General features: G+C 54.6%; 8 protein-coding genes across 8 annotated transcripts, besides 14 other annotated features; all 8 read left to right on the top strand.

The window, feature by feature from the left end:
* Nucleotides 1-31: 31 nt before the first annotated feature.
* Nucleotides 32-60: a microsatellite.
* A 131-nt stretch (nucleotides 61-191) lies between these two features.
* TraAM80_01624 (uncharacterized protein) lies at nucleotides 192-2,246 on the top strand (the record flags this gene model as incomplete). The annotated part of the gene is made up of 1 exon (XM_029378658.1): nucleotides 192-2,246. One exon carries the CDS (start codon nucleotides 192-194, stop codon nucleotides 2,244-2,246), a length of 2,055 nt encoding a protein of 684 aa, XP_029241460.1.
* Nucleotides 2,247-2,328: 82 nt separating this feature from the next.
* Nucleotides 2,329-2,359: a microsatellite.
* Nucleotides 2,360-2,569: 210 nt separating this feature from the next.
* Nucleotides 2,570-4,564, top strand: TraAM80_01623 (acetyltransferase-like protein; the record flags this gene model as incomplete). The annotated part of the gene is made up of 1 exon (XM_029378657.1): nucleotides 2,570-4,564. The coding sequence occupies one exon, from the start codon at nucleotides 2,570-2,572 to the stop codon at nucleotides 4,562-4,564; it is 1,995 nt and encodes a 664-aa protein (XP_029241459.1).
* Nucleotides 4,565-4,702: 138 nt separating this feature from the next.
* Nucleotides 4,703-4,721: a microsatellite.
* Nucleotides 4,722-4,881: 160 nt separating this feature from the next.
* Nucleotides 4,882-4,913: a sequence feature (A-rich).
* An 89-nt stretch (nucleotides 4,914-5,002) lies between these two features.
* On the top strand, nucleotides 5,003-6,241 carry TraAM80_01622 (uncharacterized protein; the record flags this gene model as incomplete). Its single annotated transcript, XM_029378656.1, has 1 exon — nucleotides 5,003-6,241. The coding sequence occupies one exon, from the start codon at nucleotides 5,003-5,005 to the stop codon at nucleotides 6,239-6,241; it is 1,239 nt and encodes a 412-aa protein (XP_029241458.1).
* A 78-nt stretch (nucleotides 6,242-6,319) lies between these two features.
* Nucleotides 6,320-6,359: a microsatellite.
* Nucleotides 6,360-6,438: 79 nt separating this feature from the next.
* Nucleotides 6,439-6,464: a microsatellite.
* A 33-nt stretch (nucleotides 6,465-6,497) lies between these two features.
* On the top strand, nucleotides 6,498-7,463 carry TraAM80_01621 (mitochondrial carrier protein; the record flags this gene model as incomplete). Its single annotated transcript, XM_029378655.1, has 1 exon — nucleotides 6,498-7,463. One exon carries the CDS (start codon nucleotides 6,498-6,500, stop codon nucleotides 7,461-7,463), a length of 966 nt encoding a protein of 321 aa, XP_029241457.1.
* A 21-nt stretch (nucleotides 7,464-7,484) lies between these two features.
* Nucleotides 7,485-7,518: a sequence feature (GA-rich).
* A 29-nt stretch (nucleotides 7,519-7,547) lies between these two features.
* Nucleotides 7,548-7,581: a microsatellite.
* A 27-nt stretch (nucleotides 7,582-7,608) lies between these two features.
* Nucleotides 7,609-7,638: a microsatellite.
* A 289-nt stretch (nucleotides 7,639-7,927) lies between these two features.
* Nucleotides 7,928-9,100, top strand: TraAM80_01620 (uncharacterized protein; the record flags this gene model as incomplete). The annotated part of the gene is made up of 1 exon (XM_029378654.1): nucleotides 7,928-9,100. The coding sequence occupies one exon, from the start codon at nucleotides 7,928-7,930 to the stop codon at nucleotides 9,098-9,100; it is 1,173 nt and encodes a 390-aa protein (XP_029241456.1).
* A 228-nt stretch (nucleotides 9,101-9,328) lies between these two features.
* Nucleotides 9,329-9,363: a microsatellite.
* Nucleotides 9,364-9,409: 46 nt separating this feature from the next.
* Nucleotides 9,410-9,451: a microsatellite.
* A 268-nt stretch (nucleotides 9,452-9,719) lies between these two features.
* Nucleotides 9,720-9,745: a microsatellite.
* A 135-nt stretch (nucleotides 9,746-9,880) lies between these two features.
* Nucleotides 9,881-9,935: a microsatellite.
* Nucleotides 9,936-9,985: 50 nt separating this feature from the next.
* On the top strand, nucleotides 9,986-12,961 carry TraAM80_01619 (putative RNA helicase; the record flags this gene model as incomplete). Its single annotated transcript, XM_029378653.1, has 1 exon — nucleotides 9,986-12,961. One exon carries the CDS (start codon nucleotides 9,986-9,988, stop codon nucleotides 12,959-12,961), a length of 2,976 nt encoding a protein of 991 aa, XP_029241455.1.
* Nucleotides 12,962-13,301: 340 nt separating this feature from the next.
* TraAM80_01618 (uncharacterized protein) lies at nucleotides 13,302-13,703 on the top strand (the record flags this gene model as incomplete). Its single annotated transcript, XM_029378652.1, has 1 exon — nucleotides 13,302-13,703. The coding sequence occupies one exon, from the start codon at nucleotides 13,302-13,304 to the stop codon at nucleotides 13,701-13,703; it is 402 nt and encodes a 133-aa protein (XP_029241454.1).
* Nucleotides 13,704-13,889: 186 nt separating this feature from the next.
* Nucleotides 13,890-13,931: a sequence feature (A-rich).
* Nucleotides 13,932-13,980: 49 nt separating this feature from the next.
* TraAM80_01617 (Ran-binding protein) lies at nucleotides 13,981-14,604 on the top strand (the record flags this gene model as incomplete). Its single annotated transcript, XM_029378651.1, has 1 exon — nucleotides 13,981-14,604. The coding sequence occupies one exon, from the start codon at nucleotides 13,981-13,983 to the stop codon at nucleotides 14,602-14,604; it is 624 nt and encodes a 207-aa protein (XP_029241453.1).
* Nucleotides 14,605-14,796: the final 192 nt, after the last annotated feature.

The raw sequence follows: 14,796 nt of genomic DNA, 5'->3' as shown, positions 1-14,796 counted from the left end.
CCCCTTTTTTTCCTTTTCTACACTATCGTCGTATATATATATATATATATATATATATATCTGTATGTTGCATATTTCTCATGCACCGATGGTTTTTTTCTTCTTCCGCTTTGATCTACTATTTGTATTTCTTTTCTTTCGGCGTGTGTTGTGCTACTGCGACGTCTCTGCTGGGGGCAGCAAAGTGTCGAATGCGGCTCGTGGCGCTAAGGACGGCCCCATCGCTGCGTCGCTCTCACCAACTTCTTGCGAGGAGGTATGTGACTGGTGAGAGTCACATGCTGGGTCCCGCGCCTCTGGCGACGGACGCTGCTGAGTGGAACTCACCGTTTCTTTTGTCTCTGCTGGACCCTCCGGTGACGGTGGCTCTTCCTGACGCCGCCCGCACGTACTCCACGATGGACGTTGTGGAGCCGCCGGCGCGGTATGATCCGCGATCCCCGAACGTCCACCCCGCACCTAAGGAATCCGAGCATGGGGCGGAGGCGGACGGGCCTGTGGAGCGCGCGCACCGTGCGGGAAAGCTATGGACGGTCTTTGCTGCCACCAAAGGGAACGACCCCCCGGGGTGGTTTTATAGGCTTTGCGAGGACTTGTATTACCGGCGCCACAGCGAGGATGAGATGGATGCCACGGCCTTGGCCAGCGATGTGGCTTCTCGGTACCACAACCCTGCTCCGGACGCCTGGAGTGCGGACCAAAAGGCGGGAAAGGGTAATAGCAACAATAACGACACCGGTGACAACGGCGAGGAGGAGGAAGGTGTCGATCCGTACCTCTGGCTACCGTTTGATTTACTGAGCGAGGTGGAATACCGTGTTGGTCCTTACGTGTTTCCCAGTACCGCCACATATACGCATGAACAGAAGACGCTGTTGTGCCTGGGAAACACACGCAAAGAATACGTGCACTTCTGCAGCACATATCCCTTCCCTGAGCGTGTACAGATTCCAACCTCTGTGGGAACGCGGCCCGCCAAGCTTTACCTGGATCCATCACAAGCGGCACCGGTGGTTTACATTCAGTTGAGTGACGATTTCCCACCTGCAATGTGGCTCCCTGTGAAGGGGACGGCTGCCGCCGTTCGTCGCGTCTTGGCAGAGTTTGCCTCCATCGCCACACTTCATCGAGACTGGCACCATGAGGGCTTTGAGGAACGCTTTCGAACCGCCCAGCGTATGTTGGAGCTTCAACGCATGCCCTCAAGTGAGGGGGATATTCTTCGCTATATGTCGTACGACGCGCGCAATGAGCAGTTTGCCTTTGCCCCTATTAGAGAGTTCCTCAATCAACAGGAGTTTTTTCTCGGCGAGCATGACGACCCTGAACGGCTGATGGAACACGTCGATCTCTGCCCCTTTCTGTTTGCGATTCCACACCTGCGGACGGTGGTGGACCCCCACGCCGAGCACATGACCCCCACGATTGATGGCCCTGGGGTGGCGACGTCGCTCTACCGCTGCGTCTTTTCCAAGGCGCTCTTGTTTGTGCAGGTGCAGCTGTCGGCGGAGGTGAAGCTGCCTCCACAAGACCCTGAGGCGTTTCAGTTTATGTGGAAAGACTCTCAGGTGGTCCCCAAGATGCACATCCCCGTATTCGTTCGTGTGGTGTGGCCCGATAACGAACGCATGTGCGGTGGGGGCCAGTTGGTGCGTCGCTTCAACCGTCTCTTTGGGACGGAGTTCGCCCCCGATATCCCTGTTGACGCGGTGATGGCGCTGCTGTACATTATGCAGTGGGCAAATCAGCTGCCCAACTTTCTGGGTGTGCGTGGAATGCGGCGGCGCCTGTCCGAGCTAGAGGCGGCGGCGCAGGTGCCTGAGCCAGCCAAGCTCTACCCGGCGACGCGGGAGATTCCTAACCCAGAGTACACCGTTGCAGAGCGTCTGGGAATGCATGTACAGTATTTGGCGCATCTCGGTGACCCGGACATTGCCGCAACGATTCAGCGACTTCTTCCGGAGGCTTCCGCGGCTGTTCGAATGGGATGTGCAAAGGCCGCTCTTATCGCAGGGGAGCGAGAGCTGTTCCGCCACATCGTGAGCAGTGAGCCACCAGGTCGTATGCAGCTTTACATGACGAAACTCGTAAGAAAGCGTAAGTCACGGGATTTACTTGACGCTGAGCCGCGTCTACTTGAGGAACAGTACGAGTTTGCAGCCCCACTCTGGACGAAGCGTGGGACACGCATTGACAAAAACACACTTGAGGGAGCTGTAGACATGCAGGGAAGAATCGGTGGGTGATTGGCTTCCGCCTTGCTTCATGCCATTATCTTTGTGTGTGTGGTGCTGGAAAGAAACACACATCTATCTATTAATCACAAGAATATTATATAAATATTATATAAATATATATAGCTGCGTGTTGTGTTTCTACCTATTGGCTCATCATCGGGCTTTGTGAATCCCGCTTCTATTTCTTTTGTTCTTGCCTTTTATCATTAGACCCCGTTGGACGGCGTGCTTAGGTTTGTCGGTGGCACAGACAAGGGTGTTGTGGGGCGGGGAAGGGCGAGCAGTAACAACAACAAACACAAGCTAAAAAAAGAAGTAGTGTATCGAGGAACATGGCATCTAAACGTCCTAGAGAGCAGGGAACTACGATGGAGGGCAGTAACGAAGAAACACTGCAGAAGAAAGAACAGCCTCAGGAGGTGGCACCGCAACCCAACCTGCACCAATCGCTGAAGGAGGCACGATTTGCTGGACGGTCCATGGGGGCAACGTTTCATCATCAGTTAGGACCTTACGAGGCCCCGGATGAGGCAGCGGATGTTGAGGATTTGGTTCAGGGGCACGAGGACTTTGGCGACCTGCCGGAGGAGCGTCGCCGTGCGCTGTTGGAGTCCGTGCGGGTACTGGCGCAGAAGGTGGCGGCTGCCAAAAACAGGAACCAGCTGGAACACCTGCGCGTTAAGGCGTCCCGTCTTTTTGGTTTTAAAGACACCGCGCGGAAGTCGGAGCTGACTGCGGCGTATCGGCAGTTAGTGCGGGCCGGTGAATTGCAGGAGTCACCGGTGATGGAGGAGCTTCTGGTGCGTAAGCGCGGCAAGTCGCATAGTGGTGTGCTTGTGGTGACAGTCTTTATGGGACCGGGACAGTTTTCATGCCCAAAGGATTGCCACTACTGTCCTAACCAACCAGGCATCGCACGCTCGTACTTGCTGAAGGAGCCAGGCGTACTGCGTGGGTACCGCAATGGCTGGGACCCTATCTCGCAGTTCTATGATCGGGCGAGCGCGCTGGAAAACAACGGTCACGTGGTGGACAAGATTGAACTTATTATTCTTGGCGGGACATTTTCCTTCTACCCGAAGAAGTACGCTGAGGAGTTTATGGCTGGCTCTTTTTACGCTGCCAACACATACTACGACGCTGCACCACTGCGGCCTATGCAGAGCCTACAGGAGGAAATCACACTGAACGAGGAGGCCCGATGCCGCGTCATTGGTGTGACGGTTGAGACGCGCCCGGATTACATCAACACGTCCGAGCTGCGGCGCTTCCGTTTGCTTGGCGTCACCCGCGTACAGCTTGGGGTGCAGCACCTTGACGATGACATTCTCAAAGTTGTTAACCGTGACTGCCCGACTGCCAAAACCATTGTGGCGATCAAGCGGCTGCTCGACGCAGGGTTTAAGGTGGATGCCCATTGGATGCCAGATCTGCCAGGAAGCAGCTACGCCAAGGACCGTGAGATGTTTGAGTACCTTTTCTCTTCTGACAACAAGAGCTTTCAAGTGGATCAGTGGAAGGTCTACCCCACGGCGACAGTGCCGTATACCAAGATTGAGGAGTGGTACCGTAAAGGTCTCTACAAGCCCTATGCAGAGATGGACGGCGGTGCCTGGATGGTGAAACTCCTTGTGTACATCATGGAGCAGTGCCCGTACCGCATTCGTCTAAATCGTATTGTTCGTGACATCCCCACAACGTACATCATGGGGGGAGAGCGGCGGTGCAATCTGCGGCAGGTGATTGAGGCGGAGATGAAGGAAAAGGGAATTTGCTGCAAGGATATCCGTGAACGTGAATGCAAAGGGAGGCCTGTCGATCGCGAGCACACAAAACTTTTCGTGGATGAATTTTGCGCAAGCGAGGGGACGGAGTTTTACATCTCGGTGGAAAATCCGGAGCGGACGACGCTGTATGGGCATCTGCGGCTGCGGCTGCGTGACAACAGCGGGGCAGATAATTCCCTGTTCAAGGCGCTGGAGGACTGTGCGCTCATTCGCGAGTTGCACACGTACGGTCGGCTGGTGGCAGTGTCCCGGCCTAATTCCGGGAACGAGGCGCAGCACATGGGCGTGGGCACGCAATTGATGAGGGAGGCAGAGCGCATTGCCGCGGCGCACGGATTTGGCAGTATGGCGGTGATTGCAGGTGTCGGTGTACGACGGTACTACGGGAAACTGGGGTACCACCTGGAGGACACCTACATGGTGAAGCGTCTCGAGGTGAATGGCACGAACGCCATCACGGAGGAGCAGGTGGTGCAGGACGACGACAATGATAACACCGGCTTTTTATCAAAACTGAAGGACCTTATTTTTGGGAAGTAAACATGTCTGTCCGTCCGGTGCGGGGCGGAAGGTGGCCACCACCACCTCGAGGGGGGGCATCACGTCGGTACCACGCACACCATCTCCCGGCAAAGGAGGAGGATAAGGGGTAAAAATTGAACACAAAGGCCGAGCGGGGTGCGTGTGTGTGTGTGTGATTGTCCGCAACGGCGGGTCTGGAACATTTTTTTTTTGTCTACTACTCAGCCATGCACGAAATTAAAATTGTAACAAAAAAAAACAGGGGAATAAAAGAAACACTGCACTTCTTCTTCATTTGTTTTTCTTTCTACTGGCGTCTCTCCTCCGGCATTATCTTTTTTTTTTGTTTGTTTGTTTTGTTTTATTTCCTTGCTGACCTCAACCGTGGCGCATAGTGGATACGTCAGCACGTGTGCGTTGGGAGAGAAGGGGAGGAGGAGAAGCAGCGTGGAAAGAATGCACCGCATGCGAACTGTGGGGTGCGGCGCCCTTTGCACTGCGGCGTTTCAGCCGTCATTGTCGTTGTCGTCGCCCACGCAAGGACCGAGGCGCCAGGTGGCGTTCAAGTCCCCGCCCAAGAAGCCGGACAAGCTGCGTAACTTCTTTAGGCTGGCAGACATGTACAAGCCGGGCAAGTACACATCAAAGGACCTGCCGAAGGGGCCGACGGCGTCGAATCAGCCGTGGGATCCTGTTTATGCTCACTATGCCTTTCAGAAGGCCACTGGGCCGCTGGAGCGCAAGCGTAACACGACTCCAGATGACCACCTCACCGTTGACGAAGTAGAGAAGTGGATGGACGCCACCGCCGCCGCGAAGGTGCTGGGCATTAAGGAGTCCGAGTTACCGACACTGACCTCTACGCAGCTTGAGGAGCGGTGGGCGAAGGTTTACGGCGAGCGCACGAATGCACTACAGCAAGAGACAGTTATCGCAGCGGAGGTGCTTCTAGAGTACATTGACTCCTCACTGCATCGTAAGAAATCCCGGCAGTATTACCGACAATACGTCGACAATGCCAGACACGCGATTGACCACGAAACTGAGCTACGACGTCATGATCACCGACAGAAGTTTATTTTTATGTTTGGTGTGGCAATGGTCACCGGGTGCGCTGTGGTGCTGTGTGTTGCCTTCTTCCGCAAGATTATTACCCGCAGGGATGTGGAGAACATTGGCGCTAATGCGGTGGCGTACCTCAATGTGGCCTTCACCCAGGCGACCAACCCTGAGCCGGCCCCCGATTATTCTACCCGTTATTGCAACACCCCCAGTGCAATGGAGATCGATCAGAAGAAAGGCAGCTTCGGCCACACAGATCCTGTGCAAGTCCAACTGAACTCAGAGGTTGAGGAGTACCGTCGTCTAGAGGAGGCCGAGATGCTGCGGATGCTCAACGACGAGAACGAACGTGCGCAGAAGGAGGCAAAGATGCGGGAGGTGCGTGGCAGCCGGGTGCGTGTGTACCGTTCCGAGGACTTTGATGAGGGCGGTGAGTTGAAGGAGCCCGCGCTGCCCAAAGAAGACATGGACCCCGCAACTGCCTTCTCACAAATGACATTTCGGCAGTTTGCTGCCATGATGGCGTCACAGTTTGGTGGTGGTTCTCGTTTTCAGCGCATCACGCAGGACAGTGTGCGGCGCATGGAAGAGCTGGACAAGATGCGGAAGCGTATGAAAGAGACAAATGTGTAGCGTCAAAGAGTATTTGTCTTCGCCAGAGCTGGGACGCATGGTGTGCGGGCGTGACTTTTGGTTTCCATTTTCTTCCTTTGTGTGTCTCTCTCTCTCTGTGTGTGTGTATGTGTGTTTGCTTTGCTTCTCTTTACTGTCTGTGCTGTCGGGGTGCCCTCTTGAAACCCGCTTCGTCGCTTCTGCTCTTTCTTGTCACATGTGTGTGTGTGTGTGTAGGTGTTGTAGGAGGTTTTTGTGGGCTACTTGGCGTCTACGCATGGGTGAGGGGAGGCAAGAGCGGGAGGCACAACAACCATCTTTATCGTCACACAGCCTGCACACGTCCTCTGTGGCACTGGCCTCGGCGGCGGCCACGGTGTTTACGAAGTCCTTTCTTCACCCCCTAGACACACTGAAATGTCGTCTGCAGTGCTCGAGCTCCAAGAGCTTGCTGTTTGTCTGGCGCGAGTACGCCGGCAAGTGGGGGCCAAGGTACGTCTACGGCGGTTTGCCTGTCAAGCTGGTTTGCTACGTGCCCTACCAGGCCATCTACATGACCACGTACAATGCAGTGCGAGACACATTGAACCCTGCAGGTGTCGGTAACGACACATGTTATGTGTTTTTTGTGCATACTTTTCTTGCCGCGAGCGCTGCCGAACTGTCTAGCTGTATCGTTCGTGTCCCAATGGAGACGGCGAAGATGCGCATTCAAGCCACCGCTGTGCCGAACAGCGGGGCTGCAATACGGCAGATAATCCACCACGGCTTTTTTGCCTGCACACGGCTGGTAAAGGCGCAAACACTACTGCATGACGTTCCTTATAGTGTTATTCAGTGGATTTGCTATGAGAGCTTGCGTCCATGGGGGCAAAGTTTGCGACAGCGGCATCAGCTCCACGAGGAGCCTGACGGGAGCTCGCGTCTCCAGTGGTATGTTCATAGTTTTTTGCGTACCTTTCTTACAGGCGGCTTTAGTGGTCTTCTAGCCTCTACGATAACCGTTCCACTGGACACAATTCGGACCCGTGTGGTGGTGGCTTCTGCGGCTAATCCATCCACAACAGTACGCAGTGTGGTGCGGGACACGTATCGTCGTGGTGGTGTCGCTTTCTTTTTCCGCGGAGGATGTACCCGCGTGGTGTGGGTCTCGGCAAACATGGCGATGTATTTTCCTCTGTATGAAATCTTTAAGATGGAACTGCTGCATCGGCAGGAGCCGGTGGTGCGAGAGCCGTTGTGACGCGCAGCTTCTGCCTACTGCTTTTTTGTTATTTTGTCTCAGTTTTTTTTTTTTTGACTCTACGAGGCGGCGAAGCGATACCCAAAAACCAAACAGAAACGAAAAAAGAAAAAGAAAATAATAATACGTGGACACTCTTTTCATTTTGTTGTTGTTGTTGTTTTTTGTTTTTATTTTCATCTGCTGCTTCTGCCCCGCTGCTTTGCGTGTGTGGGACTACCCCCTCCACCACCCACTTTTTTGTTTTTGTTGCTTGACTTTGTTGCTGTCGGCTTTCCCTCTTTTGCTCGTCTACCGCTTCCTGCCCGCACAGACGTCAGCGTCGAAGGCCCGCAGACCAAAAAGAAAACGCAGCACCAAAAGGCAAAAAAAGAAACGAAAAGACAACAACAGGGGATAAGTAGCAAAACGGGAAAATAAGAAAAACTGAAACGAGAAGAAAAGATAAGCGCATTTGGGGCCTAATGGCAACTGCCACAATACCGCGCTGCAACAGCAATGAACACAACGACGGCGTCTGGCCGGAGTTTGCGCAAGACGTATGTGAGGAACTGAACAACAAGCGCTGTCTTGGCCTGGTGGCGTCTCCATCGATGGCGGCCGCCGTGTGCCGCTACGTTGACGAGGTGTGCGCAAAGTTGGGCGACGCAAACGACGTGGCAGTGAAGTACGGAACAGACACAAAGACAAATGACGTATTGCTCTCACTGCAACGCGCGCCGCGCGTCTGCTTCACCACGGAAGCTAATATTGCAAAGCTGCAGAAGTGCATCGCTGTTTACGGGCGAATCCCAATTCTGGTTGTGCTTGAAATGTACGACGACCGCTCCTTTGTCTTAGATCTCGACCGTGGCGTGCCGGACACCGAGAAGCTGACGGCAGCGATCGAGTTGTTTCTTCGTGGTGTGGCGGAAGGTGGTATTGCAAAGGCCCTTCAAGGCGCGGCACCGCCTGAGGGTGACAAGTTCGTGTCGTCACACAACGTCACGCTTAATCACGGACTCTGTGCCGTGACGAGCACGCTTCAGCGTCTAAAGCGGAAGGAGCCAGGCGGCGCAATTTGCGTCTTCTGGAGCGCCCGTTGTGCGATTTGCCCCGCCGTTCTCATGATGATCGACCATATTGTGGGCATCGTCTGGAAGGCGTCAGAGTCCTGCGGTGTGGTACGGCCCTTCAGCTATTTGGCCTGTAACGTTGACGATAACGATTTTCCCGTGGAAGACTGGCCCGAGACGCCAGATCAGCAGGTCATACCGACGATGGCTGCGTACAATGGTAACGGGGAGCGCTTTGTGTACAGCGACAAGCGGAGTGCCGCACCTTTTGTCTCCTTTATGTGTACACACTGCCTGCCAAAGGACCTGCCCAGTGCGGCGCAGATTACAAGTGTTGCATTGGCAATTGCAGAGGAGGTGACAGACGAAAAATTGTGGGAAGTTGGACTCCCTTCCGCTGCGAGCAAAGTCACAGAGAAGAAGATCGAACTGCATGGTGACACGCATGAAATGTCTGCCGGCAACTCGCGGGGGATCGGGCGGAAGAGACCGCCTAGCTGCAGTGAAACTCTGGCGCACGGCAAACATCCCCAGGGAGAAGAGGAACGGCAGGAAGAAAAGAAAAATAAAAAGAGAGAGTGACATAAAAAAAAAAAAGGTAGGGAATACGTGGACTCATGAATCTGGTATTTGATGTGATATTTGTTTATCTCGGTGGCTATGGACTTTTCCCTTTCAATTAGCTTTTGAGTCGCAGATGCGGGAGAGAGCCACCTATGTGTTTTCTGCTAACAAGATCTTTTATTTGCCTTGTTTGCAGCAGGGCTGCACATGGATGACCTCCACCTGGCCGTACTGAATGAACATTTTTGTTTTTGTTTTGTTTTGTGTGTGTGTGTGTGTGTTTTCCCCGTATCTTGCTATGCTCTCATTCTTTTTTCTGGAGGCCCAATTATTATCATAATAATAATAATAATTATTATTTTTTTTCTTTGCTTTTCCTTAATTAGATTTGGGCAGTAGGGATTTGTATGCTGACTGTGAACGCGTATTTTAATTTGCCTACATAGTTACTTACTATGATTGTCAATGGGCGGGGTTTATGTTAAAAAGCATGCCCGCCCCGTGCTTCTGTGCGGTTGCGTGTGTGTGTGGGGGGTGTAGCTCCTACTTTGCCTTGCTTTCTGTTGCTGCTTGCTTGACGATTTTTTTTTTTTTTGCAGCTTTCTGTTCCTTCATGCTCTTCTCACCTGTATTTGCCTGTCTGTGTCTGTGTCTGTGTGTGTGAGGGAGGGGGGTGGGGGTGGTTCATTATTGGGCGTTTTTCCTGCAGCGAACGGGGCGGGAGTTGACTGTAGCGGGGAGACGAGCGCGTGGTGTTTGCCACCGCCCATCCCTGCCCTTCATATCTCATGCTGCTGTGAGTAGAGAGTGTGAGAAAGTGAGTGAGACAGAGACGCACACACACAGAGAGGGAAGTAAACAGGGGCACGTGGCGGACCTCGCAAAGGCACCAACTTTCTAGCAATGCGGAGGACGTTTGTGTGTCGTGGGGGGTTCCACGCGCCGCGAAGGGTGGCACAGACGCAAGATTTGCTGGACGCAGAGGCTCCCCACACGGAGATGGCGGAGGGCGGCCGCTCTGCTGCACTGGAGAAGGCGGCTGTACATAAACGTGCACGCGTTGAATCGTGGCTGCAGCACCCCCCTCCAGTGGCGGCCGCACAGCCGTTAGCGCCTTCGTTTCCACAAACCATGACGGTTTCTCAATCACACGAACAGCCGGCCAATGCGGCAGCGATGGACACGGCGCCGTTTGAAAACGAGGAGGAACTCCAACGGGAGGTGGAAGAAGACAAGCGACTGTCCACGGATCTTCCATTTACACCCATCAAACAATCGGGGGGTGCCAGCACACCACCGTTTATTTCGTCTCAGGCTACTTTGGAAGGCGGCGAGGCGGCCGACGAGGAGGCAAACATGCATCTGGACCTTGCAGGTGTTGCGCTGCTTGACGGTGGCAGCCATGGGATGGCGGTGGTTTCTCCACCAACCACCACAGACTGCTCGGTACAGACGAAGGAGAGCGGGGGTGGCGGTGCCTTTTACGATCTTCCTCAGAGTGCACAACACTTTTTTACGAAACGACGCGGTATCAAGCAGCTGTATCCGTGGCAGCACGAAGTCCTGATGCGGGACGACGTGCGTAGCGGTGGTAGTTTGGTGTACAGTTTACCGACGAGTGGAGGCAAGACCCTGGTGGCGGAGATTTTGCTGCTTCGATGCCTGCTTAATCGACGCAAGTCGTGCTTCTTTGTCCTTCCCTTTGTTTCATTGGCGGAGGAGAAGGCGGAAGGACTGCGCCCCTTTGGTGACGCGTTGGGGTTTTCTGTCGAGGGTCACTACGGCACACAAGGCAGGCTGCCTCTGCCAAAGCGCACCACCGTGTTTGTTTGCACCATTGAGAAGGCAAACTCGCTGCTGAATCATATGCTGGAGGAGGGCTTGACGCAGGAGTTGGGAACCGTGGTCGTGGATGAGCTGCACATGCTTGGGGAGTCGCATCGTGGTGCGACACTGGAACTGTTTTTGTCTAAACTGCTTTGCTTGCCGCATGCCATGCAGCTGATTGGTATGAGTGCCACCATTCCAAACCTGCCAAGCATTGCGACGTGGTTACGTGCAGCCTGTTACTTGGGACAGTACCGCCCAATCCCACTGAGGCAGTATGCCGTCGTGGATGGTATGGTGATGGAGGATGGGGAGCGGAATGAGCGCAATCTGGTGGCAGCTGGGTACGCGACGGAGAGGGAGCAGTTACTGTTGTTAGCGACAGAGATACAAGCGGGGTCGGTGTTGATATTTTGCGCGAGCCGTCAGCAATGCGTTGACACGGCACGCCTCATTGCCCAATACCGCAAAGGCATGAAGAATGGATTTCATAGTGCGAGTGACACGACTCTTGGGGCTCTTCAAACGGAACTTAGCTCCTTTGGAAATGATGCAAGCCTGCTTGGCCAGCTTCTTCCTCACGGTGTTGCGTTTCACCATGGTGGCTTACTTGGGGAGGAGCGTGAGTTAATTGAGCGGGCGTATCGCCAGCGACACATCAATATTCTTTGTTGCACGTCTACGCTGGCAGCTGGAGTTAATTTGCCGGCACGACGCGTTATCTTCAAGACTCCCTACGTGGGACGTGACTTTTTGACAAAATCCCGTTATTTACAGATGTGTGGGCGTGCCGGTCGTGCCGGCCTGGATGAGTTTGGTGAATCATTTCTCCTCCTCTCCCGTAGAGACTGTCAGCGGGGGCGGGAGTTGATGCGGCAGGAAGTGGAGATGTGCGCGAGCCAAATGCTGCTTCAGGCAAGTCTGTTTGAAAGAGCTTTGCTAGAATGTATTTCGGTGGGTGTCATACGATTGCCTGCTGACACCCAGGCGTGGATGGAAAACCTCTTGTGCCACCATGCAACTGGACCCTTCGACCCGGCTTACGATGTTGCCTCAAAGCCCTTGCCGGTGGCGTTGGCTGGGATTCTACAGTCGTCCATAGACCATCTGATTCGGAGCGGTTTGGTGCAGCGTGTGCCGTTGCAACCGGAACCCGTTGGGGGTGATGCTGCGGCCGCCGCACAGCAACCTGTTGTGAGTGCAGAGGAGCAGGTCACGTTGTCTACGACACCGTTTGGTGCCTGCTCTGTGCGGTCGTGCTTCAGCGTGGAGGAGGCCTTGCTGGTCCGCGAGGAACTGGAAAATCTGCAGCGTACAGGCCTGATTTTGGCGGATGATCTCCATCTGTGCTACTTTTTAACGCCGCTGCGGGAGATTGGTGACTGTAACTGGTCGGCGTACCGCACCGTGCTCTCACAGATGGGCGAAAACCGTCAGCGTATCGCACACATGGTGGGCGTCGATGAGTACTTCGTGCACCAGCGAGCCATGGGGCTGGGGGACCCGTACGGAAGCGGCGGCAGCAGGACGTTTGCCACCCGCCGCTTTTTTGTCGCTTTGATGCTTGCTGACCTCCTCAGTGAGGTACCAATGTCTGTCGTGGAAGAGCGTTACCAGCGTAACCGGGGGCAACTGCAGGGCCTCATGCGTAGTGCCTCCATGTTTAGTAGCTCCATCACCAGCTTCTGCCGGGCTATGGAGTGGTTTTCACTTGAGGCCGTGCTGTCGTCCTACGTGAAGAGGCTAGGTTTTGGGGTGAAACCGGATATTGTGCCGCTGATGGAGATACACGGATTGCAGCCGGCACGGGCGCGAGCGTTGTGGACGGCGGGCTTCAGAGACCCCGCGGCGGTTGCGGCGAGTAACCCGGAGGAGTTGCTTCAGCGTGTGAAGAGCGCCAACCCGGCCGAAAACAAATCAGTGAAGTTCTTCACACTCCGCTCCGCCGTCCACCTTATACGCGAGGCAAACCTCCTGCTGCAGCACCACATTCGTGAGAAGAAAGGCGAACTGATGGAGCTGACACTGTGCTCACGGGTATTGCTCAACTGAAAACCGTATCGGTGAGCGCCGAAAAGGAGGAGGAAACGGGGGTCAGAGGTGATCGACACTGTGGCCTGGTGCGAGTTTTCGCCTCTCCTTTTGCTACTTGCCCCATCGCCGCGGATGGACGGCCGTCTGCTGAGTTCTTTTTTTTTTTTTTTGGCATTTGCCGCCCAAACGCGTAAACTCTTTGCGTCTCTCTTACTTTTTTTCTTCCTGCCTCTCTGCCCTGTGCGTTTTGGCAGTTGGTAGTGGCACAGGGGCGTGAAGAAGCGTGGGGGTGGGGGAATCTGAGAGAAGAGCGGCAACAGTAGTGATAAAGGCCAGAGGACGTCAGTATTGGCAGGGCATGGCGGCATGGGCGGCGGTGGGCGTGATGCTCTTTCTCTTCGGTGCCTTCTCAGCGCTGGTGATGGTCGTGGCGTCGTGGAGTCGGCGTTGGCACGTCCACGCGAGCGTCGCTGTTGCGATTCTCCCGCTTGCAGCTCTTTTGACGCTTGGATTTACCGTGTCTGCACAGAAACTCGTGGAGTACATACACGAAACGGCGCAACTCAACGTAGTTCCCTCACTTCTCTCCTACATGCTGCAGAGGGTGCGTCCCATCGCTGGCGATGCAATTACACTGCTTGACATCCAACTTGTGGCGATCCTTCTGTTTATCTCCTACGCGTCGATGGTGCTGCTTCGGCATCTCGTGGACATTTCACGCCTGCTGAAGGTGTCACGTCGGCGCATTTTTATGAAGTAATACGACACTCGCATTTCACAGGGACGTTTGCATGGGTGGGGGCTTTGAGCTTTTGTGAACTGCCGTGGGCGTCGGTGTGTGATTCTCCTCTAACGTTGCTGCTTTTGTTTGTTTGTTTTTGGTCGTACCCCGCGGGCTTTTTTATTTGTGTTATTATTTTTATTGTCGCTTGCGTCAGGCTCCTGCTTTACTTTTTTCTTTTCCCCTTTTCTGTTTTCTTTTGTTTTTGTGCCTCCTGTGCCTTGTGCGCCGCACGCCGGCAGCTGCAACACGGAAGATGTCCGGGGAGAGAGAGGTGGAACTGTTTGGCGGCGCCATCCGCTGCCGGCTTCCCGCCACTGCAGTGGACGTGAGCGACTTTAGGCAGGTGCCCGACACACAGGAGGTGTATACGGAGGCGGAGACGGGCGTCTGCATCATCATTGAGCTTCTCGCCCGCCAGGCAGACGTGCTGGACGAGGACTGTGGGGCGTTTTTTTTCAGCGACCTCGCACGTGCAAACGACTGCCGTGATGGGGACTTCACGCTCGACGCGCAGCAGCCACTTGCACCTGCTGATTACCCCCACGTGGCGCAGTTGCCGTGTGGGGCGGCCGCAGCGAGCGGGCGACGGTGCGCATATGGCTGCGTCACGTCTGGGCTGCAGCGCATCTCGAAGTTCAAAAATGAGCGGGGCAAAGACAATGAGGTATTTGTCGCCCTTGCAGTCCTGCGCTTTTTGCCGTCCATCTCGTCGGATGTGCTGCTCTCCGTTTCTGCACCTCAGTGGATTCATCCGGAGAGCAGCGAGGCTTGCGTGGTACGCCACCTCCGCGGCAGGGAGGAGGTGCTGGCGGTGCTGCATCGTGCAGTGTCGTCTTTTGAGGTGCGAGACTGGTCGCTGTTTGTGCCGGAGGATTGAGCGGCAAACTTCGCCTGCAACGTCGGGCGGACACCTACGCCTAGGAGTGACCTCGCACATTTATCTTTCCCTCTGCTGCTGCGGATGGGTGTGGAGATATTCTTTCTTTATTTTTTTTTTCTCTCTCTGTGTGTATGTATGTATGCTCTTTGTCTGCTTCTTCCTGCGGTGCGAGGGGGAGCCCACGCCAGA

The sequence above is a fragment of the Trypanosoma rangeli genome (genome assembly GCF_003719475.1).
Source record: "Trypanosoma rangeli strain AM80 chromosome Unknown Tra_15.4_contig_00033, whole genome shotgun sequence".
Classification (NCBI taxonomy): Eukaryota; Euglenozoa; class Kinetoplastea; order Trypanosomatida; family Trypanosomatidae; genus Trypanosoma; species Trypanosoma rangeli.
The sequence above is the reverse complement of the archived record's forward strand: the minus strand, read 5'-3'. Positions and strand labels throughout refer to the sequence as shown.